The 24,051-nt window shown below is 53.0% G+C and overlaps 1 protein-coding gene across 5 annotated transcripts in view; it reads left to right on the top strand.

Moving 5' to 3' along the window:
* The window catches only part of LOC105469743 (NAD synthetase 1), a 48,928-nt gene that overhangs the window by 12,413 nt on the left and 12,464 nt on the right, over window positions 1-24,051 (top strand). For 3 of the 5 annotated variants that reach the window (XM_011721243.2, XM_011721244.2, XM_071074095.1), the window contains 11 exons: window positions 6,754-6,805; window positions 7,584-7,672; window positions 7,857-7,974; window positions 8,685-8,816; window positions 13,529-13,603; window positions 15,859-15,983; window positions 16,456-16,504; window positions 17,025-17,127; window positions 17,806-17,974; window positions 19,678-19,813; window positions 20,977-21,083. In XM_011721243.2, the coding sequence (XP_011719545.1) occupies window positions 6,754-6,805; window positions 7,584-7,672; window positions 7,857-7,974; window positions 8,685-8,816; window positions 13,529-13,603; window positions 15,859-15,983; window positions 16,456-16,504; window positions 17,025-17,127; window positions 17,806-17,974; window positions 19,678-19,813; window positions 20,977-21,083 (1,155 nt within the window). Of the gene's footprint in view, window positions 1-730; window positions 898-6,753; window positions 6,806-7,583; window positions 7,673-7,856; window positions 7,975-8,684; window positions 8,817-13,528; window positions 13,604-15,858; window positions 15,984-16,455; window positions 16,505-17,024; window positions 17,128-17,805; window positions 17,975-19,677; window positions 19,814-20,976; window positions 21,084-24,051 lie in introns of all 5 variants that reach the window. The other 2 variants (XM_071074094.1, XM_071074093.1) reach the window with 1 other exon arrangement.

Below are 24,051 nucleotides of genomic sequence, written 5' to 3'. Positions count from 1 at the left end.
GTACTAGATCATTTCTGGAGCAAAATTCTTTGCTAAGGGGCAGTTTCGTCTTTTTCCCGACTTTCCTTGGAAAGTTCTTCATGTTTCTGCATTTGATTGGGGCTTATATCTATCTATAGCTAGTTTTACTTCAGATTTTTAAAAATTGAGAATGGATGTTAAGTTTATCCCATGTCTTTCTAGCATATGTTGAGGTGAAGATAAAGTAAATCTTTGCTTTGTAAATTCTCCAGAAGAAAAACAAAAACAAAAACAAAAAAGCTGTCTTTTGATCTCCTAGGCTGAGCACCTACACTCAGCCACCTGGGCTTTCACTTAACACGCGCCCCCATCCTCAGCCTCTAGACCTCAAGACCACCCCTTTCCCTGTCCCCTGTCTCCCGAGCCTGGTGTTCTGGTGCCCAGTGTCTGGTGCACTCTGGTCCCCAGTGGGATGATGTGCTGGGCCCAGGAAGTGGTCCAGGTATCCTCTGCTTCCGGCTCTGTCTCACCCCGCCCTCTAGAGCCTGGTGCTGCCAGACACGGGCTGCAAGGTCTCCGTGGGCGGACGGCTTTGCTTCTCATGGCCACTCTCTTCTGCAGGCTCCAAGGCTGTAATTTCATCATCTCTGCCAGCAGAGGCGGAGAGATGTCTGCCCCTTCGCGGTTCACTTTCTGTCTTGCAGGTGGAATCGTTGACTGCTCTTGTCTGCCACTCACTCCTCTGCTGCTTTGCCGTTTCTGACTCCAGGGCAGTTCCAGAACCGGAATGACCCTCACGACCGAAGCCATTAATATGCAGGATACAGTGTGTCTGCATTTATGTCTCATTTTCAAATGTGCACCACTGAGCTGGCAGGAAAGTACAGAATACATTGAGCCTAAAAACAGTGAAACCAGAGACCCTGGGAAACAAGGGTAAGACCGGGGGCACAAAGCTGGCTTTTGCCCCAAGGGTTTTCCTACGCCTGGAGACCTTGAGCTTTATTGATGATAACTCCATGGAAGTGGAGGTGGGGGGATGGGCAGGAGATCCAGTAGGAGACACCCCCATATGCTGTCGCTATAGTCGGCTCACATTAAAACCGTGACTGAGACATAAGCCCACTGCACAGAGAGAGAAGGCTGAACACATGCCTTCCTCAACCTGGTGCTTGGTGGAGGGGGAGAAATGTTGCCTAGAAACTGACAGCCTTTGTGCTGGAAACCTCCCTACCTGTGTAGTATAATAAGACTCAGGAGAAGAAGTTAATTCCGTGTGCACCCAAGATGAGTTCAGGAAGTGTCCAGTCTCCAGGCAATAGACCTTCCAGAAGTTACCGTAGCGCCCGCAGATGCTGGGCATGGGCAAACAGACATCTCTCTGGAGCAATTCACCTTCAATCCAGGCTGCTCAGAATTTCTAGACATGACATTTATAGAAAATGAGAAACTCACAGTCCAAAATCATAAAATGTACAAGGAAATAAGGCACAACGAGTAAGAACCAGCAAAAAAATATAGTAGATGCAGACGTGAAAGCTCGACACAGAATAGAAAATAAGTGTTCCTAATACACTGAAATAAATCGATGAGAAGCTCAAAAGGTAAGAAACAGACAATCAGAGTTAGAAAAAGAGCCAAATAATAATGTGGATGAATAACACGTAAGTTAAACATAGTTGAATAGAGAGGTAGGGAACTGAAAGATAGACCTCTCCCTGCAATTATCTAGAATTTAAGCCTTAAAGAAAATCTGATGCAAACCTAAGAGACATTAAGAAACATGAGCAAAGAGTGAAAGTGGATAACAAGGGTGGAATCCCTGTCTCAGAAGGAGATAACGGAGGTTATGGAGAAGAGGCGGTATTTGAAAGAAGATGGAAACATCCACACAATATTTAAAAGATGCTGTTCTCAGATACACTAACTGCAACAGATCTCAACAGGATAAACAAACAGAAAGTCACATCTAGAAACATTCTTGTGAAACCACAGAACACTAAAGACACAGAGAAATTCTCGAAAGTAGCCAGAAGGAGAAAAGAAATCACCCACAAAGATTGAGCAGCTGGAGCAACTCCTGCTTCGTCGTGGCAAAGCCTGGAGCCAGGAGACGGTGGCTGGAAAAAATCCGAGGAGGGAGTCACCGGCAGCCGGGAATGTTAGAATCAGCAAATGCATCCTTTAAGAACAAGGACAAAATCAAGACATTTTTACACAAGCAAAAACAGTTTATCGTTAAAAGACTCAATGGAAATTCTGAACGTGTACGTTAGGCAGAAGGAAAATTATTCTAGCAGAAGCCTTGAAATTTCAAAAGGATTGGTGAAAAGGGATATTGATAAATTTGTGGATATGTGTAAACAAACGGGACTGTACGAAACATAATGTCTAGTATGTAGTAGAAAATCGGCCAGCCCTAAATCGCTGCACAGCTGTGCATGTAAATTAGGGCAATGCTCTGTAGGAGGGTAAAGATACTGATCAATTTTTGACTTTAGGTGAAATACACATAAAGTTTCTAGGGTAACCACTAAAAGGAAAGATACAGAACATATGATTGTCAAAGTAGCAGGCAGAAGAAAAGAAGAATAAAAAGGAAAAAATGAAATAATTCCAAATGAAGCATAAAAGGAAGTGAGTTCTTTAAAAGTCCAGTAGAAAAAGTGGGACTCAGAGATAGCACAGAAGACAGAATAAATCTGTCAGTAATCACTACAAATAAAAATGGACACAATAATTTGATTAAAGGACAATAATTAATAATTAATAATTAAATAATTAAAGGACAATAATTAATCCAATAATTTGATTATCTGGATCAAATGAAAATCCAGGAATAGACTGAAACCGTATTGTAATTAACAATACATTTTGGCAAGTTTGCTGGATGATAAAACCAATCAAAAGTCAGGCTCCTTTCATTTACCAGCAACATTCAGTCAGAACGTGTAACTTTAAGGAAGATACTGTTTATTCCAGCAGCCAAAGTGCTTATGGATAACTATAACCAGAGATGTGTAAGCGCCGTATGGGAAAAAGTGATAAAATTTTATGGGAGGGCATTAACAACTACTGAGCTAAATGGAGATTGCCTGCATATGTGAAAAGGAAGGCACAGTGTGAAAAGCATTCATCTCCCCTAAGTTGATCTATGGATTCAGTGTAGTTTCCATAAGAATCTGAACAGGAAATTCAATAAACCAGCTCCAATATTTCCATGGAAGAGCAGAAGGCCACGAATAGCTAAGATACTCATGAAGACCAAAAGAAAGGCCAGGCGTGGTGGCTCATGCCTGTAATCCCAGCACTTTGGGAGGCTAAGGCAGTCAGAAGTTCAGGATTCGAGACCAGCTCAGAAGTTCGAGACCAGCCTGGGCAACATGGTGAAACCCCCTTTCTACCAAAGAAAATACAAAAATCAGCTGGGCGTTGCGATGTGCACCTGTGGTCCCAGCTGTCGCGATCAGCTGGGTTGTGGAGACCCTAACCCAGTGGCACTAGAGGAATTAAAGACACACACATACAGAAATATAGAGTGTGGAGTGGTAGTTGGGGCTGACAGCCTTCAGAGTGGAGAGCCACGAATGAGTGTTACCCACATATTTATTGACAGCAAGCCAATGATAAGCATTGTGTCTATAGATTATAGATTAACTAAAACAGGAAACAAAGGAATGGGCTCTGGTTACTTATCTGCAGCAGGAACATGTCCTTAAGGCACAGATTGCTTATGCTATTGTTTGTGGTTCCGGACCGCCTTAAGTGGTTTTCCGTCCTGGGTGGGCCAGGTGTTCCTTGCCCTCATTCTGGTAAACCCACAGCCTTCAGCCTGGGCGTCATAGCCATCATGAGCATGTCACAGTGCTGCAGAGATTTTGTTTATGGCCACATTTGGGGGCCTGTTCCCAACACCAGCTACCTGAGATGCTGAAGTGGGAGGATCACTTGAGCCCATGAGACTGAGCCTGCAGCAAACCCTGATCGTGCCACTACACTCTAGCCCAGATGACAGAATGAGACCCTGTTCGTCCGTTTTCATGCTGCTGATAAAGACATACCCAAGACTGGGTAATTTATAAAGAAAAAGAGCTTTAATACACTCGCAGTTCCATGTGGCTGGGAAGGCCTCACAATCACAGCAGAAGGCGAAAGGCACATCCTACGTAGCGGCAGACAAGAGAGAACGAGACCCAAGCAAAAAGGAAAACCCATTATAAAAGCATCAGCTCTCCTGAGACTCACTACCATGAGAACAGTTTGGGGGAAACCATCCTGTGGTTAATTTATCTCCCACCGGGTCCCTCCCACAGCATGTGGGAATCACAGGAGCTACGATTCAAGGTGAGATTTGGGTGGGGACACAGCCAGACCATATCAGCGCACCTGGGTTGAAGTCCAAAGATAGGCGAGATTTGTTGCGGGGAGCACTTCCAAGGAGAGAGCATCACACGGTGGGAGCTCCGAGGTCCAGGCGATGCTCTGCTCCTTCACCTGGGTACTGCGTGCACTGGACTTATTTTAATATCCTTTAATTACACATGTGTGCCTTTGTACTCTTTTGCGTAACATATTTTGCAATAAAACGAATCCATAAAGGAAGTCTGTGGCCAACCAGATTTTAGTGCTGCTTCTGCAGGAACCAGCTTTTCCTGCCGAGGTGCCTGTGGGATATCTCTACGACTCTGGAGGTTCAGTAGCTCCAGCAAATGGCTTGGGGGTTCTCATCATGTTTGATTATACCCTGTAAGGTTTTTCGACTTCACATTCAGGTCTTCTTATTTCAGGAAAAGTTGACCTATTTTCTGCTTCCAAAGGCTTTTGTTCTTTTGCTTCCGTTCTGTTCTTCCGGAACCTCGATGGTGGGCAAGTGACATGTCTGTGTCTGCCTGCCTTATCTTTCATCTTCTTTCTAACCATCATGTATTTGCATTTTTTTCTGGCAGTTTTATTCCCCTGAATTTGTCTTCTCTGCAGTGCTCTTCACGGGGCTCTATCCTGTGCTTTGTTTTTCGTATCTGCAAGCATTTTAAGACTTTTCAAAATCTTTTCTTAGTTGTCAACTTATCTCCCGTCATTTATTTGTGCTTTTGTTGAGACCTTTTATCAGTTGATGTTGTCTCTAGGATTTCAGAGCGTAAGTGTGGGGCTCCTGTTCCTCCTTCTCCGTTTGTCTCATGAATACCTCAGTGTCAGGTGTCACACTGGGCCCTCTGGGATGGTATTCCTTTCATCCCTGTGGAAGGGGTGGCAGGAAGGTGAGGCTGGAGCCCACCAGAAGCAACTGCACATTTTGGTTCGCTTAGAGAAAGCTGAGGTTTCTTTTTTTTTTTTTTTTTTTTTTTTGAGATGGAGTCTCGCTCTGTTGCCCGGGCTGGAGTGCAGTAGCCGGATCTCAGCTCACTGCAAGCTCCGCCTCCCGGGTTCAGGCCATTCTCCTGCCTCAGCCTCCCAAGTAGCTGGGACTACAGGTGCCCGCCAACTCACCCGGCTAGTTTTTTGTATTTTTTTAGTAGAGACGGGGTTTCACCGGGTTAGCCAGGATGGTCTTGATCTCCTGACCTCGTGATCCACCCGTCTCGGCCTCCCAAAGTGCTGGGATTACGGGCTTGAGCCACCGCGCCTGGCCGAAAGGTGAGGTTTCTAATCCTCTGGGAGCTGTGCCAGATGATGACAAGAAATGGTCGTGTTCACCATGCCCCTGTTTTAGTAAAGAGTACTTGGCAGGCTCAAGGTGCCATTCCAGGTTCCAGGTCCTCTTAGGAAAACATAACTAAGGCCTGGTCCTTGCCTGCAGAGAGCCATTCTCAAGGTGTGTGCTGGCCGTGGAGCACAGCTGCAGTGAGGGGCAAGGCTGGGTGCATGCCCATCCTGCTGGGTCTTTGGTGCCCGGGGGGTCTTTGCATGAGTCGAGGGAAAGGTGCAGATGCAGGGAGAGATGTTTGGACGGTTCCTGCGTTTAAAATGCATGTTGGTGCAGCAGTATCGCCATCAACAGGCTATAGAGGGTGAACTGAGTGCTCGTTATGGGATGCCAAGGCAGCCTGGAGGTCTGTAGGGTATCTTCATGTCCCCGTTCCCTACGTGAATGATGGGGAAAGACATCATTGACTCAGTTTCTCAACTTTTAACATTTCTTAAGTAAAGAGAACTACTAAAACCATGCCCAGAAGGCTCCTGGGAATTCTGAGAAAGCAAAAAGGAAACAGAGTTTCTTGCAAGTCTGAGTGGCGCATCTTGTAACAGCCTGTTGGAAGTCAAATACGTGAACCGTCTATTTTGAAGATTCCACCTCTTGGTGGAGTGTCTTGGGACACCTTGCACTAAAGTTGGTATTAAACCCTCCTCCCCATCTCTCAAATTGAGAGCATCATTTTATTCCAAGGATGTACGGGTTTGTCATTGTGTTTCGGGTTAATGCCACATGATTTTTCTGATTCAGTAACAGCAGTCAGGAATTCCACCCGGATTTCTCCATGGGGCAGCGTGGCCAGTTCTCAGCGAATCCCCTGTGACACATCTCTCCGTAAAGATGACCATGAGCGTGTGGGGAAACTGAGATAGCCTGATGCTCGGAGAGCCCAGCCCACCACGATGTCACGTAGTCTCCTCAAGCCACCTTCATACTCTTTACCTTCATGCAATTGTTTATTGCACTGGGGGAACGCTTGGCAGTTCCTTTGCCAGTTCATCAGTTCGGAGGGTTCAGTTTGAGTTTTGTTTAAATGTAGCTGCCCTTCCTCATTTGTCCTGAGATGCTCATCCTCAGATCCTTGGTGTTTTCCTCTCCAGGCACACGGAGGAGTACCTTCTGCCTCGGATGATACAGGACCTGACAAAGCAGGCGAGTCCCTGGGTGTGGAGCCCATTTTTCAGTCGGTTGTCGCTGTTCTCAGGCAACAGTGGACCGGGTGGGGCGGGAACCCTTTGGGATCCAGGTAACGGAAGGCACCACAGTGCGCACAGGTCTGAAACAGACAAAGGAGGCAGATTCCTGTAGCGAGGGGGGCTGCGGGCCAGGCAGCAGCCAGGGCGGCTCCTCCTGGCCTTGGGGCTGCTTTTCCTCCCTTTCCCTGCTCACACTGGCTTCCTCCTCTTGGTGTCCTCCTTGTGGCAGAAGACAGCCTTCTCCGCCCCCAGGGGCTGTGTTCCTACGTTTAAGTGTTATCTAGACCGACAGCAAACTGCCCTATTCTCAATTTTGAATTCTAAGGGAAGGCACCCTGGTGTCCCCTCTCAGCCGCTGCTCTGTGGCTGGGAGTGGAGGCCGAGTTTCATCAACACAGGGCAGCAGCTGCTTCAGTGTGATCACAGAACAGGGTCACTTCAGAAGCCGCTGGCCCCAATTGGCAACCCCATCGGTGACCGTGACATTGTGCCCCTTGGCTGCTCAGAGTACAGGCATCCCCTTATTCCACACATAGGCTCCTAAAGGCTCCTCTTCCTGGCACCACCCAGTGTCCCATGTGCAGCCGCAGGGCACCCACCTCTTCGGAATGTGCGAGAGCCCAGAGCCAACTCCAGCTCTTGTGGCTGCAGGATGTGTGTGGCCCTAGGTAGTGTTTGTGGCCCAGACAGGGCGTGACCAATGAATCTTATGCACTCTTCTCTTCCGACGGCAGGAAACTGCGCCCTTCGGAGATGCGGTGCTGGCCACGTGGGACACCTGCATTGGAAGTGAGATCTGTGAGGAGCTCTGGACACCCCACAGGTGAGCCCCATGCCCCTGTGCTGTCCGATCACCCACCTCACATGGGCCAGCTGGGAGGACCTGGGACTGCAGACCTCCTGGGGCCATCGGCCGGGAGCTGCCATGGGAAAGTGTGAGGGGCCGCCGGGGAGGCTGGGTTAGAGGAGTCTGGTGGCCTCTTCTCTTCACCTGCCCCTGCCCGCAGCCCGCACATCGACATGGGCCTGGATGGAGTGGAGATCATCACCAATGCCTCGGGCAGTCACCACGTGCTGCGCAAAGCCAACACCAGGGTGGATCTTGTGACTATGGCCACCAGCAAGGTAGGGGTTGGGCCAGGGAGCGTGCACCATGGGGTAGGCACTGCATCTCAAGCACTCCTGCATCCTCAGTGCCCATTGCAGGGCTGGGCCCACACAAGCTGGACGTTCCGGGCTTGTAATTACGGCCTGGACTCAACAAGTGTGCCCTGCTGCCCCCCGGGGCTTCGCTGGCACAGCCCATCTCACCCGCGCAGCTACCCCAGGAAGCCAACCCCGTCACCCTTCCTGCTGTGACCAGGAACCAGGACGTGCTCCTTGTTCGTTGGCATGATGGCGGGGCGTAGGGAACACCCGTATGTTTGCTGCTCCTGCTCTTGGGCAGTGAGATGTGCAGCCGGCGGTGCTGGTTCGTCCTTCACGTTGCAGGTGTGGGTTTAGCTGAGCCGCGTTTGAATCTTGGCTTCATCACACGGAGCTTTCTTTGGCTTGTCTGAACCTCATCATGCCTCAGAGACGTGACGGGGTCTGCCTTGTAGGGTTGTTATGAAGCAAAAACACATGTTTTACGAAGAGCCTGGCGCCTAGCAAGGCCAGGCTCGCCGCAGCTTCACGGGTCTGTGCTTCCCTACACGTGCGCGTTATCTCGGCGGTGGTGGGGCCGCTCATGATGACCTCGCGGGACTGGGGGGACGTTCCTGTACGCGGGCAGGTGGCAGGCGAGGGCGGTGGACCACAGCTGACCACTCTGCTGTGGGCTCTGCCTTTTCCAGAACGGTGGGATTTACTTGCTGGCCAACCAGAAGGGCTGTGACGGGGACCGCCTCTACTACGACGGCTGCGCCATGATCGCCATGAACGGAAGCGTCTTCGCTCAAGGATCCCAGTTCTCTCTGGATGACGTGGTAATGAACGGGCCTGGACGTGACTGGGGGAGGGTTCCCTGTGCAGAGGCCGAGCTCCTGGCCCTCCCCTCTAAGCCGGGTGCTTAGTGAGGGCCCCTGTGGAGAAGCCCCCGGGGGTCCCGCCCGCTCTGATGGCCTCTGATTTACCTGGTTGGTGAGGGGGGAACCTCCCACCCTCGGGTCTGAGGATAGCCGAACCCCGACACACGGCACATGGTACTGGACGGTTGAGGTTGTAGGCAGCTTAGGAGTTCTGCGTACCCACAGTGCGGGAGGAGGGCTCCGTGCCCCGCAGGGCCAGGTGGGAGTGCACTCAGGAACCAAGGGGACAGCCCGCGGTGGGAGGCAGGCTCTGTGGTGCCTAGAGGATGGGTGCCGCCTGGCGCCTGTGGGAGGGTGGTGTTGGTTTGTTGGAATTCCAAGGGCTGGCAGGGAACCGGAGCCGCTCCTTTGAAAGGAGCAGACTCCATGGCCCCCGAGACAGGTCTAGGGATCCCGTGTTTGGTGAGGGGGCCTTATCCTCAGGAGCAGAGCCGTCAGGGGAGCTCATGGTGAGGCCGTTTAAGTCCCCGCCATTCTTCCCTGGGTGCTGAGGCCACATATACTCATCTAAGGCCTTACACCACGCTGTCCCTGAGTCGGGGGAAGCAGGAGTGGAGACCCCAGGACACTCTGGTCAGCGAGGCTTTGTTCTATGGGGCTCTCTGAGCACACAGTGGCCAGCTGCGTGAGGGACAGCCCTGGGGAAGCTGTGAGTTACAGGTTGGAAGCGCCATTGCTATCCTGAAGCGACACAGATATGTGGGTGCTCAGAGGAAGGAGATAACAGAGAACAAAGCTAAGAACCTTGCCTGGCACAGTCCTCACCAGCAACTGAGCTGCCGCTTGGAATGGGGTTCAGGACCTTGTTGGAGCCCCAGATTCCTTTGGGAAGCTGATGAAAGCTCTGCACGTTCTGCGTCTAAAGATGCGCATTAGCACGGGGCAGGGCTTCCCAGGTGATCGTTACCGCGATGGGCGCGAACTTCCTCCACAGAGAAGAGACCACAGGTGGAAAGTCCTGGGAGAGGTTTGGGCCACTCTTCCTTTCAGTTTTTTGTTTGTTCGTTTGTTTTTGAGACGGAGTCTCGCTCTATTGCCCAGGCTGGAGTACAGTGGCACGATCTTGTCTCACTGCAACCTCCGCCCCTCGGGTTAAAGCAATTCTGCCTCAGCCTCCCCAGGAGCTGGGACTACAGGCGCCTGCTGCCACACCCGGCTAACTTTTTGTACTTTACTTAGTAGAGACAGGGTTTCACCGTGTTGCCCAGGCTGGTCGCAAACTCCTAAGCTCAGGCAATCCACCCACCTCGGCCTCCCAAAGTGCTGGGATTACAGGTGTGAGCCACCGCACCCGGCCTCCCTTTCGGTTTTTGAAGCAAACAAGAAAAAACGAGCTGTTATTGCCAAAAATGGAAATCAATCCCGAGTGCACAAATACAACAAAAAGTAACTTTTAGTTCTGCCCCAAGCCGACGTGGGTGGGAGCATCCCCACTCTCGGGCTCAGACCCCTCGCGGGTCCCCAGCGCTCCCTCCCGCACACAGCGTCGCCGGACTCGCCTTTGGACACTACGGCATTCCACTCTACTCTTGTTGGGGAGCAGCATTAAAGCGTCGGATTCACCGAGGCAGGCGGTAGCACAGGACACGAGTTCTGCAGCTGGCTTTGCAGGAGCAGAACGAGCCTGTGTCCTGGCGTCACCGACTCTGAGAGGCTGGCTGAGCGGTTTCGTTGCTTTGCTGCCCCTGCCTTCCCATCCTCACGATTCTGTGTGGTGCTTTCCGTACAGCATAGGCGCGGTCAGCACGGAGGCGGTTACGAAACCAAACCAGTTTCAAAGTGGACCGAGTGAACTTCACCCTGAAAAAGAATTCCACGGTCTTTTCAGGGGTTTCTTGCACAGGGGGCAGGCAAGGATGTGGCCGTCTCAACTCCAGGCCCTGCTTTCCACGTGACAGCGTCCCTGCAGGCCTCCTTGCTCTTCATCGTTAACCACGACAGAGCTGGAAGGGCTTTGAAGAGAAGGATTAAGTTTCTGCTGATGGGAAGTGTGGTCCTCTCCCCGTTCCCCACGCCACAGCCACAGGCACGTTGGCGGTCGTGTTGATTGGCAGGTGTGTTGGGAATCACCTGCCCCAGGACCCCCGCAGGTTCCTGGCCCCACATCAAGCCCCCGAACCGGAGTCTTCGGGGGTCTGCATTTTTAGTGAGCACTAGGCAGTTGTTTCATGCACTAGAATCCAGGAGCTGTTGTCTCTAGAATTCCTGATGTGGCCCGAGATCTCCGTCCTAGGCTACAGCCACAGGTCTGCTGCATTGAGAGTGGCAGTGCTGTCCTCAGGCTCAGGACACTGCCCTCTGCCAGGTCCTCCGTGGTGCACCTGAAATCATCAACAGAAGTCTTGTGACACGTGGAATCATTTGAGAGTCTCCCCTTCTGCCTCCCGCTCGAGCAACAGACCCGCCGATCCCCCTCGTCGGGCCCATGTTTCTTAGAGTCTTCCTAATCCCCTGGGCTTTCCGGCTTGTTGTGTACCTGGAGTCAGGCTGCAATATGGAAGGCTGTTAACCTAGCCTTGGGGAGAGTGGGATGGAGCCACCTTCTCATGGAACAATCCTCACCTCCCCCATCTCCATTGTTTTATGGCTTCACACTTACCATGGCTTTCTGCATGGAAGCTTGGTGGCCACAGTGCCATCACTTTGGAAAGCAGCCAGGGAACCACAGGATGCGTGAATCGGTCTCCTTGTGTTCATGGGCATCTCCAGCCAGGTCTGGCCCCCTGTTACAGCAGTAGGAGTGAGGGGCGCGCAAGGTGGCCACGGCCATCCTGTGAACCACCACAGTAGTGCAGGTGGTGTTCCCGCTGTCCCACGCTTGCGTTTAGCAAGGCAACACTCAGGAACACAATTTGATAAAGGTATTTTTTCATGAAGGAATAACCCCTGAGTTAAAACCTCATTTCTGCATACACTGCAATTGGCAGAATCCCCCACAGCCAGGTTCAAAGGCAAGGCAGTGTCACCTCCTGTGACACAGGCAGCACGTCCGGGCCAGGACCCTGGCATGGATACTGGGCCTGTGGCTCTGCCTCTGCCCTCCCCCAGCTCCGCCCTCCTCTGTGTTTGGCCTCATTCTCAGGTTGTCCTCCAGCTCCGCCCTCCTCTGTGTTTGGCCTCATTCTCAGGTTGTCCTCCAGCTCCGCCCTCCTCTGTGTTGGCCTCAGTCTCAGGTTGCCTCTCTTCTTGGGCACGGGATGTTTGCAGCAGCTCCAGCCATCCCATCTTCACACAGCCACATGCAGAGGCAGCAAAGGGGCCCTGGCTCCCTGTGTGTCTTTTTGATGAGAGGGACATTCCCAGAAGTCCCCTGCAGAGGCTTACTGACAGGGGGTGTCTTACTGACAGGGGGGTGTCTTACTGACAGGGGTGTCTTACTGACAGGGGGGTGTCTTACTGACAGGGGTGTCTTACTGACAGGGGGGTGTCTTACTGACAGGGGGGTGTCTTACTGACAGGGGGTGTCTTACTGACAGGGGGGTGTCTTACTGACAGGGGGGTGTCGTACTGACGGGGGGGTGTCTTACTGACAGGGGGGTGTCTTACTGACAGGGGGTGTCTTACTGACAGGGGGGTGTCTTACTGACAGGGGGGTGTCTTACTGATGGGGGGTGGTCTTACTGACGGGGGGTGTCTTACTCATAGGGGGGTGGTCTTACTGACAACGGGGGTGTCTTACTGACGGGGGGGTGTCTTACTGACAGGGGGGTGTCTTACTCGGGGGTGGTCTTACTGACGGGGGGTGTCTTACTCATAGGGGGGTGGTCTTACTGACAACGGGGGTGTCTTACTGACGGGGGGGTGTCTTACTGACAGGGGGGTGTCTTACTCGGGGGTGGTCTTACTGACGGGGGTGTCTTACTGACAGGGGGGTGTCTTACGGGGGTGTCTTACTGACGGGGGGATGTCTTACTGACGGGGGTGTCTTACTGACGGGGGGATGTCTTATAGGGGGGTGGTCTTACTGACAGGGGGTGTCTTACAGGGGCTGTCTTACTGACGGGGGGATGTCTTACAGGGGGGTGTCTTACTGACGGGGGTGTCTTACTCACAGGGGAGTGTCTTACTGACAGGGGGGTGTCTTACTGATGGGGGTGTCTTACTGACGGGGGTGTCTTACTGACGGGGGGATGTCTTACAGGGGGGTGTCTTACTGACGGGGGTGTCTTACTCACAGGGGAGTGTCTTACTGACAGGGGGGTGTCTTACTGATGGGGGTGTCTTACTGACGGGGGGGTGTATTACTGACAGGGGGGTGTCTTACTGACGGGGGTGTCTTACTCACAGGGGGGTGTCTTACTGACGGGGGTGTCTTACTGACCAGGAGGTGTCCTACTGACAGGGGGGTGTCTTATAGGGTGGTGTCTTGTGCCGTGATTAGTGGGTCACTGGCAAGTGTCTGAATGCAGTGGAGGTTCTGGTGGCAACAGTGAGGGGGAAGAGCTGTGGGTTGGCCTCAATGTCATCTGTCCCATCCCTGGGCCCCCAGGAATTCAGGGGTCTCAGCCCCTGCTTTAGAAGGTGTGACACACCTTTGACAGCGGCCAGTTTACACGTGGGAGTGGAATAAATGGGAAATCATGGGTTCTCTTTGAAATTTCCTTCCCCAGGAAGTCCTGACGGCCACGCTGGATCTGGAGGACGTCCGGAGCTATAGGGCGGAGATTTCATCTCGAAACCTGGCGGTGAGTGCTGCAGTAGACAACTGTGTGGGACGCTCCTCAAAGATGTGGAAAGTGGCCCCATTCGTGCGGGCCTGGTGGCGGCCATGAGAGTGCAGTGCCTGAAAAGTCCAACGGGAAGTTCCGGGCTTCCCAAGTGTGGAAAGGGCTGGTGCTGTAGACGGAACCTGCTTCCATCTCTTCCTCATCGTCCTCTGCTTGAGCCAGGCCCTGAGCTGGGGTGAGCTGGGGACAGGCAGGCGGAGAGGCCGACGAGACGGTCAGTGTGCTAGGGGCTGCCACACAAGGAGGAACCAAGCAGCCTTGGAGCCCAGGAAGGCCTCAAGGTGGGGGGTGGCAAGCGCAGTAGAAACAGGCACACAGTGTGCAGCCAAGGCTGGTCCCCACCTCGGCAGTCGGAGGCAAGGTCCAAGGCACAAGTGAGCCTGTGTCTGAGACACTGGGATGCAAGTAACGCCCCTCCTGCAGCCCAAGGTCCTGCTGCTGGTAGCCTGGAGCTCTGCATTTCTGCAGGTTGTCATCACAAATAGGATATCCAACTGTGCAGCTGTCGTGAGACAGTGATTTTTGCAGACATTGAAGAAGTGTGATGCTCGTCACAGAGCGGACTCTTCTGCTGTTGATTGATTGACACAGGGTCTCATTCTGTCTCCCAGGCTTGAGTGCAGTGGTACCATCACAGCTCACCACAGGCTGGACCTCTGGGACTCAAGTGATCCTCCCACCTCAGCCTCCCAAGCAGCTGAGACAACAGACACATGCCACCATGCCCAACTAGTTTTTAATTTTTTTCTTTTGTAGAGACAGGGTCTCACTATGTTGCCCAGGATGGTCTTGAACTCCTGGGCTCAAGCAATCTTCTCACCTTGGCCTCCCAAAGTGTTGGAGTTACGGGCGTGAACTACCACACCCAGCCTTTGTTTTCATAGCAGTTTTATTAAGTCGTATTTGCCATACCACCCAATGTATCCATTTAAGCACCCAATTCAGTGCTTTTTCGGGTTCTCATGGAGTTATGCAGCCACAATCTTAGCGCATTTTCATTACCCCAAAAAGAAACTCTACCCCGTTCCCCTCCTCCGCCCCTGACAACCACAAGTCTACTCTCTGTCTTCATGAATTTGCCTATTCTCGACGTTTCATTGGGATGAAATCACATAGCGTATGGCTTCCCACACTTTACTGTGCTGTTTTCAAGGTTTATCTATGTGTCGGGTGCAGCCACCCCTCGGTATCCACAGGGGTTGGATCCGGGAGCCTCAGCCTCCACCGATCCCCTGCAGGGATGCCTGTGTCCCACAGTGCCCCCTGCAGAGCTCACTGACACGAACAGTCAGCCCTCTGTATCCATGGGCTTCAGATCCCGCGATTACCGTATCTTCTGTGTGCGGTTGAATCTGCGGGTGTAGAACCCACAGATACAGGGAGCGACTGTAGCTCATCCCTTCGTGTGGTCAGAGCGTGTTCTGTAGCGGAGATGGACACGTTGTGTTTATTCACTCATCCACTGATGGGCATCAGTAATGCTTCCACTTTCTGTCTATCGTGAATAATTCTGCTACAAACATACATGTACTTTTGTTGGAGGGAACACGTGTTTTCATTTCTCTTGGGTGTGTCTATCCAGGAGTGGAATTGGCTGGGTGGGTCTTATGGTAACTCTGTTAGCCATTTTTTATGGGTTTTTTGTTGTTGTTGTTGTTGTTGTTTGAGACGGAGTTTCACTCCAGGCTGGAGTACAACGGTGCGATCCCGGCTCACCACAACCTGTGCCTCGTGGGTTCAAGCAATTCTCCTGCCTCAGCCTCCTGAGTAGCTGGGATTACAGGCGCCCACCACCATGCCTGGCTAATTTTTGTATTTTTAGTAGGGACGGGGGGTTTCATCATATTGGTCTGTCTGGTCTCGAACTCCTGGCCTCAGGTGATCCACCTGCCTCGGCCTCCCAAAGTGCTGGGATTACAGGTGTGAGCCACCACCCCTGGCTCTGTTGAGCCTTTTGAGGAGCTGCCAGAGCGTTTGCCACACGGCTGCACCGTGGTGGGTTCCGGGCAGCCGGGTATGAGAACCCCGGTTTCTCGCCCCTCACCAACACCTGTTGCCATTGGTCGTTTTGCTCCTCGCCATCCTTGTGGCAGTGAGGGCGGCCTCGCTGTGGTTTTGACATGGCTGATGGAGTCCTGCTTGCCTGTCGGTCCCGGGGACCCAGAGGGTTTCCATGAAGCTGGGAGTCATCCTGTCTGAATCTCCATTGCCAGGCCAGCAGGGCGAGCCCCTACCCCCGAGTGAAGGTGGACTTTGCCCTCTCGTGCCATGAGGACCTCCTGGCACCCGTCTCTGAGCCCATCGAGTGGAAATACCACAGCCCTGAGGAGGAGATAAGGTGTGTGGCCCCGACCCCTGGGAAGGACCTGGCATCCGCGTGGCCACACCTCTGGGGTGGGGACTCCTGGAGGTCACGCAGTGGGTTTTCAGAACCTGCCTGGGTGGAGACTTGGCAGGAGGCAGCTGTGCCTCCCCTGGGTTGAGGGCATGGATGCTGGAGCCAGACCTCCTGGGTGTGACCCCCAGTCCTACTCCTTCCCCGTGCTGTGACCTTGGGCCCCAAGGCACTGTCCTTTCTGTGGCTCAGTGTCCCCATTTTTAAATGAGGATGATGGTAATACCCACGTCCCGGGGCTGTCTTTGGAATCACATGCGTCCCTTCTCACGAGGTGCCTGAAGCAGAGACGGGCGTCCTGAGAGCCCAGCGTTGACTCCGGCACTGCAGCCTCCTGGGGCCTGCTTGGGTGGGTTGTTGGGGGCTGTGGGCCGGGGCGTCCGCCTCCGGGCTCCATGTTCTGATTGCCCTGCAGCCTTGGACCTGCCTGCTGGCTCTGGGATTTTTTAAGACGAAGCCAACAGGTAAGACTTCCAGTTTCTAGTGAGCCCACTTTGCTTGTTCTACTGGTTGGTCTGGTTTTATTCTGGGGCAGGGTAGGGATTTTTTCTTTTTTTTTTTAATGCAAATGACAAAAAGCATTTCATCACTCTGCCTCCATGGTGAGCTTAGTCTGCACTAGCCAGAGGCAAGGTGGGCACAGTGGCTGGTGGGTCGGCTCCACCTTTGGAGGCTTGGCAAAACCCAGCCTGTCGGCATCCAGGGTCACGCTCGCCATCTCGCCAGCATTGTAACCCCACGTATCTGCAGTTCATCAGTGGAATCAGCTCAGACACGCCCCACAGCAAAGTGTCTCTTTTCCCTCTGAAAAATCCATTAATCCTGCCACGTGTGGGCATTTGTCCTGACCCCGTGGAAAGTGCCGACACCCACGTGCATTTCTGTGGACGCCTCCTTGAGGTCTGTGGGTGGAGCTTGGCTGGTCCGTGGGCATGCCGCTTCTCCGAGGCTCTGCTTACACTGTGTTTGGTTGGTCCATTCCAGGGGGGGTTTTTGCTGCCCCTGAGTGGCGGGGTGGACAGCGCAGCCACCGCCTGCCTCGTCTACTCCATGTGCTGCCAGGTCTGCAAGTCTGTGAGGAGCGGAAGTAGGTGACATCTGTTGGCTTGAGGGAGGCTCCAGGGTCCAGCCCTTGGGCTACCTGAGTCTGGGACCCAGGAGGGGGCAGAGGAAACACCCATGCCGTGGACATCGGGGTGAAAGGGGCTTTGTGGCCACGCACAAATGTCACAACGTCACATCCCAGTCCTGCAGCCAAGGCAGCAAGGCCATCAGCAGCTTCCTGGAGCTTTGGGCCTATGTGGCTGAGTCTCCAGAGCTGCACCTGCCTGCTCTGTGCGCGGTGTGGCCTGGTGGAGAGAACACAGGCGTTGGAGGTTCACATCCTCCCCTGTGTGATATGGTATGGGACATCATCTTAGCATATGCAGCAGAACAGGGGTGACGATGCCCGTCGGATGGGGCTGTGGGCCATAGCGTGGGCTGGCGCTACACAGGCGCCTGGGGGTGTAGACCGGGGTGGAGTTGCACGGGCATCTGGGGGTGTAGACTGGGGTGGAGTTGCACGGGCACCTGGGGGTGTAGACTGGGGTGGAGTTGCACGGGCATCTGGGGGTGTAGACTGGGGTGGAGTTGCACGGGCACCTGGGGGTGTAGACTGGGGTGGAGTTGCACGGGCATCTGGGAGCTGTAGACTAGGGTAGAACTCTGTAGACACCCCACACACTCAGGTGACTTCCACCCATTCTGTCCTGGTGGTTTTCAGATCAGGAAGTGCTGGCGGATGTCCGCACCATCGTGAACCAGATCAGCTACACCCCTCAGGATCCCCGAGACCTCTGTGGGCGCATACTGACCACCTGCTACATGGCCAGCAAGAACTCCTCCCAGGAGACGTGCACCCGGGCCAGAGAGTTGGCCCAGCAGATTGGAAGGTGGAGTTGGCCCCTGGTGCTGGGCATGGCAGGCGGCTGACAGGGCTCAGAGCCGCTGGAAGCTCTGCCTGTGAGCGCATTGGTGACTGGCTTCGTTCACTCCACATCATGTCATCCACAATGTGGGCAAACGTGTCAGTGCTCCGTCCCTTTTTGTGGGTGAATAATATTCCACTGTCTACGGATAGACCAGTTTCTTTCTCCAGTCATCAGCAATTGCTTAAACGTGCATCTAGGAGTTTATCAGGGCTCCACTTTCTCTTGGTTTGAGACAGATTTCAGGGAAGTTGTGTATGAGTCCTCCCTATCTGACCCACCCGGGTCTCTGATGGTGCCTGCGATTTCCACCCTTCCGTCCCCTCACTCCTTGCATTCCCAGTGCAGGCTGCAGGTCGTATGTGCTCACCAGGGTGCACAGCAGGTCCTGGGAGTCGGCTGCGGGCTGGCTCCTACCCCTCCTCCTGTCCCTTCCCCCTGCCCTCACTCCCTCTTCCACGGGCAGTTCTCTACGTGAGGACAGTGGAGGGAGAGCACCTTTCCAGAGAAGAGAGACTGGGTTCCATCTGGAATGTTCCATCCGTAATGGCTCCTAGGAGAAAATGAGTAGCTCCCCATCCTGTTTGTTGAGCTCAGCTAAAAGCTGTCCCCCTGCCCCCCAACAATTCTCCTCCTAGATATGTACTCAGAGGAATCAAAAGCAGGGACCCAAACAGATACTTGTTCAGGAAAGTCCATAGCAGCACCATTTGCAGAAGCCAAGAGGTTGGGACAACCCAAGGTCCATTTCAGATGAACGGAGGAAGAAACTGTGGTCCATTCACACAGTGGAATATTATTCACCCATGAAAAGGAGTGGAGCACGATCACGTGACACAGTGAGGAGAAATCTTGAAGACGTGGTGCGGATGAAAGGAGTGGAGCCAGCCACACCAGGCCACATGGTGTTTGATTCCATTTCCATTCCATTTCCACACAATGTCCAGAACAGGCCACGGCACAGAGAGAGAGGGAGTCTGTCACTCTCTGCATCTGTCAGTGTCACAGCTGTCAGAGCTGGAGGAGGAGGGAGTGGGGACAGACTGCCAGTGGGATGGGGTTTCCTTCTCTGGTGATGGGAAGTTCTGAGCTGGATGGTGGTGATGGCTGCACAGCACTGTGGATTGCTAACCACCACAAATCATACACTTTAAACGGGTTACAATGGTCAGTTTTAGGTCATCAGGGCTTCACCGCACATGCACACACACATGCACACACATGCACACACACATGCACACACACATGCACACACGTGCACATGCACACACATGCACACACACACGCACACACATGCACACACGTGCACATGCACACACATGCGCACACACATGCACACACGTGCACATGCACACACATGCGCACACACATGCACACACGTGCACATGCACACACATGCGCACACACGCACATGCACACACGTGCACACACGTGCACACACGTGCACACACGTGCACATGCACACACATGCACACACACGCACACATGCACACACGTGCACATGCACACACACATGCACACACATGCACACACACATGCACACACGTGCACATGCACACATGCACATGCACGCACACACGTGCACATGCACACACACATGCACACATGCACACACACATGCACACACGTGCACATGCTGCCTTCAACACCTACCCTTCTCCCTCCAGCCACCACATCAGTCTCAACATTGATCCAGCCGTGAAGGCCGTCACGGGCATCTTCAGCCTGGTGACGGGGAAGAGCCCTCTGTTCACAGCTCATGGAGGAAGCAGCAGGGAAAACCTGGCGCTGCAAAATGTGCAGGTGCCCCCGCCTGGGCCGGCGTCCCCTGGGGTGGGGGCGCAGGGAGCCCTGGGACAATCACTGCAAAATGTGCGGGTGCCCCTGCCTGGGCCGGCGTCCCCTGGGGAGGTGCAGGGAGCCCTGGGACAATCACTGCAGGATGTGTCGGTGCCCCGGACTGGGCCGTCATCTCCATGAAGGTCATGGCACAGGGAGCTCAGGGACAACTAGTGCTGGGGTCACAGCCTGTGTGCCTCACTGAAGACGTCGGTCATGCAGCCTTGTTAACAAGGAGGGGGTCTGTGTGTGTGTTGGTGCGTGAGCCTGTGATGTGTAAGAGCAAGATCGGGGGTGTAAGGGTGTGCATGCACGAGTGTGTGCACCAGCATACCAGCATGAGTGCAAGAGGAGGGTGTGAGCCTGGGTGTGAGCATGAGTGTGAGAGGTTACATGAGTGTATGAGAGTACAAGTGTGTGAATGTGAGTATGCACAAGTGTGGGTGTGCTTGTGAGTGCTTGTGCACAAGTGTGTGTGGATGTGCGAGTCAGTGTGCACAAACATGAGTGCACAATTGTGCGCATGAGTGAGTGCATGAGCATGCCTGTGAGCGTGCGGGTGGGTGGGTGTGCATGATGTGAGAGTGCACGTGACTGTGTGTGAGTGTGTGTCTTTTTAATCCTCAGGGAAAAGCCCACACGCTGTCTGCCTCCTGGGCTACTGCACTTGACTGGGTGCTCCATGATGGGTGGAGGAGAAGAGAGGCCGAGGGCTCCCGCTGCTGGGATCTGTCCTGTCTCTCCCTGTCCCCTTTCTGCTGTGCCTTGGTGGCCCCTCCCCTCCTGCCAGTGGTAAAGGGATGGAAATGCAGTTGCCAAGCTTTCTCCCAGGGACCCCACTGCTGCCACTGATGCTCCCTCTGCCCTCTGCCCTCTGCCCTCCTGGGCTCCGGGTGCTCCCATCTTTGAAGACAAGCCCCACCGAGCTTGCGTGAGCCCTGTGGAGTTGGGACAACCCTGAGAGGAAGGCCTCGGGACACCGTGGGACTCTGAGACTCTGATGTTCCCAGAACACTAGAGAGCTCCTAAGCTGTTTTAATTTTCTTGTTTTCAAGAGTCTGTGGGTGCGCGTCTCCCATGTGTTCCTTTGCGAGGGAACCTGTTATTTCCTCTGTTGTGTTGTCCAGGCTCGAATACGGATGGTCCTCGCCTATCTGTTTGCTCAGCTGAGCCTCTGGTCTCGGGGCATCCGTGGTGGGCTCCTCGTGCTGGGATCCGCCAATGTGGATGAGAGGTGAGTGTGGTCCACCGGCACATGGTGGTGGGCCCCCGAACCTCTCAGGACTCTGAGGGTGACACGCTCTGAGGGTGACTCCTGTGCCTCTCATGGCGGGTTTGGTACCTGGAACGACATCATTCCTCTAGAATTTCACCCACCCCGAGTGGCAGAGCTATGAGCATTGTGTACCTGCCAGTGGCTCTGGGTGCTCACCACTTTCATCAGCCTTGTGGTTCTTCGTCTCTCCTGCGCCTCAAATTCATCTTCCCACTGCCCTCTGCCATGGTCGGGCTCCCCTCTTTCTTCTAGGCTGTTCCACTGCCTCTTCAGTCATTCCTTTGCAGCTAGTTTTTACCTCCAAACCAGAGTTCATTTTTTATGTGGACTGAAAATACTCCCCGGATAAAATTCAAGCTGCCCCTCGAGCCCAGCAGTGGAGGCTCCTAGAAATTCTTTTCCAGCCTTTGTTTCCCCACTTCCCTTAGGTGAGCCTCTGCCCCTCTCAGCTCGTCTGTGCTATTCTTAGTTGCTCCTTAGGAGCTGAGGAATTTCAAAAACTATTTGTCATGTATTCATTTGTTTGTCTCTGCATCCATCTATCCATCCATCAGTTGGGCCATCCATCTATCCACCCATCCATCCATCTGTCCATTCATCTATCCATCTATGCATCCACCCATCCATATACCCACTCACCTGTCCATTCATCTACCCATCTGTCTGTCCATCCATTCATCCATCCATTCACCCACCCACCCATCTGTCTGTCCACCCACCCACCTATGACCTATCTATTCATCCATCCACCCACCCACTCACCTATCCATTCATTCACCCATCTGTCTGTGCACTCATCCATCCATCCGTGTACCCACACATCCCTCCACCCAACTGTCCATCCACACATTCATCTACCCACCCACCTATCCATTTATCCACCCATGTGTCTGTCCATCCACCCATCTGTCCATCTGTCCACTCATCTATCCATATATTCATTCACCATTTCATCTGTCCACTTACCCATCCATCCGCCCATCTCTCCCTTGGTCCGTCCATCCACCCATCTGTCCACATTTCCTTCCTTCCATCCATCTATCCCTCCCTTTTTTCTACGGTGTGAGTGTCTTTTTTTTTTGAGACAGTCTCGCTTTGTCGCCCAGGCTGGAGTGCAGTGGCGCCATCTTGGCTCACTGCAACTCCACCTCCCGGGTTCACACCATTCTCCTGCCTCCGCCTCCCTAGTAGCTGGGACTACAGGAGCCCACCACCATGCCCGGCTAATTTTTTTGTATTTTTACGAGAGACGGGGTTTCACCGTGTTAGTCTTAATGTCCTGACCTCATGATCCGCCCGCCTCGGCCTCCCAAAGGGTATAAGTGTCTTAATCACTCTGCATCCTTGTCTGTCTACAGACGTGTTCTCTTTTAAAACTGATTTTTTACTTTTAAATCCTATTTTATTGTTCTAATTACAGAAATCTGAAATTAACACCTGATACCGTGTAAACATTCTCATCCTCCTCATGCATGTTTTGATCGTTGCTTTTCTGGTGCCTCTGGTGCCTTTGTAAGGGACTGATTTTTCAGGAGGGGTGAGTGGCTGGTGTGTATTCTGAGCTCTGGTGTAGTTGAGGAGATTGATGTTTGGTTTGGTTTTTCATTGCTTTTGTAGATGCGGAAGAATTTGATCTGTTATAAAATTGTGTTACAACAGTTCCCCTCACAACTCTTGTCCATCATTTTCTAGTATTTAAAATATTAACAAAGAAACGAGTATTTTTTCCAGGGCGGGATTGGGTTCTGGGAGCTGGAAGGTCTCTAGATGCCATTTAGAAAATAAACAAACGGGCTGGGTGCGGTGACTCACACCTGTAATCCTAGCACTTTGGGAGGCCAAGGCAGGCGGATCATGAGGTCAGGAGATCGAGACCATCCTGGCTAACATGGTAAAACCCCGTCTCTACTAAAAATACAAAAAATTAGCCGGGCGTGGTGGCGGGCGCCTGTAGTCCCAGCTACTTGGGAGGCTGAGGCAGAAGAATGGCGTGAACCTGGGAGGCGGAGCTGGCAGTGAGCCGAGATGGCGCCACTGCACTCCAACCTGGGCGACAGAGCGAGACTCTGTCTCAAAAAAAAAAAAGAAAAAATAAGCAAACGTAATTCCTCAGCTGCCCCTTTCTCATTGCGGGACAGAAGGCTCTGTGGCTGCGGACACGCCCCTCATGATGTAGCAAAGCCCTTCTGTCTGTTTCACATGCCGCATCCCCGTCTGCTGTCTTCTTCTCACTGGACACAGCCAGTCCTTCTCTTCCTCTGCATTCTGGCGAGAATCTCAAGTGTGTAGTGTTGATTTCTTTTAAATTTCCCTGTAATTCTGTTGTTGAATTGCTTCTGATTCTAGTTCCGTTGCATCCCTGTCTGCTCGTCGGGGGCCTGTTGGACACCTGTCCCCCATCAGGCTTTCTTCCCGGTGGTGTGAATGAGTCAGAAACAATTCTTGTTCTCTGCAAGTAGGAGCAGACAGCAATAACCCAGCTGATAACATGTGTGTTGTAGGAAACATCTGCCGAGAGAGCTCAAGCAGGGGAAGGGAGAGCTGGGAGTTTGTAAGCAGCTCACCCAGGGAGGGCCCTACTGAGAACTGGGTTTCATAAAGGCCTGCAGGAGGCAAGGGTGGGTGGAGAAGAGCCCGTGAAGGCCTGAGTCGTGACTGCCCCAGGACTGAGGTTCCGTCATTGTCTCCCTGAAAGGCCTGGTCTTGAGTGGGGACTGGAAGACCCACAGAGCTGGTTTTGGAAAGTGTGCAGTGTGGGGCAGGGGGAGGTGTGAGAAGCCAGAGACAGCTGTTTCCAGAAATTTCACTTCGAAGGGGAGGGGAGGCGCAGGATAAGCGCTGCCGAGATCAGTGGGGACAGGAAAAGGAGTTTGCTTTATTATTAGAGACAGGGTCTTGCTCTGTCACCCAGGCTGGCGTGGCATGG

This window comes from Macaca nemestrina, chromosome 12 (assembly GCF_043159975.1).
Source record: "Macaca nemestrina isolate mMacNem1 chromosome 12, mMacNem.hap1, whole genome shotgun sequence".
NCBI classification, from domain to species: Eukaryota; Metazoa; Chordata; class Mammalia; order Primates; family Cercopithecidae; genus Macaca; species Macaca nemestrina.
Note: the sequence above shows the minus strand (reverse complement) of the source record. Positions and strands in the feature narration are given on the sequence as shown.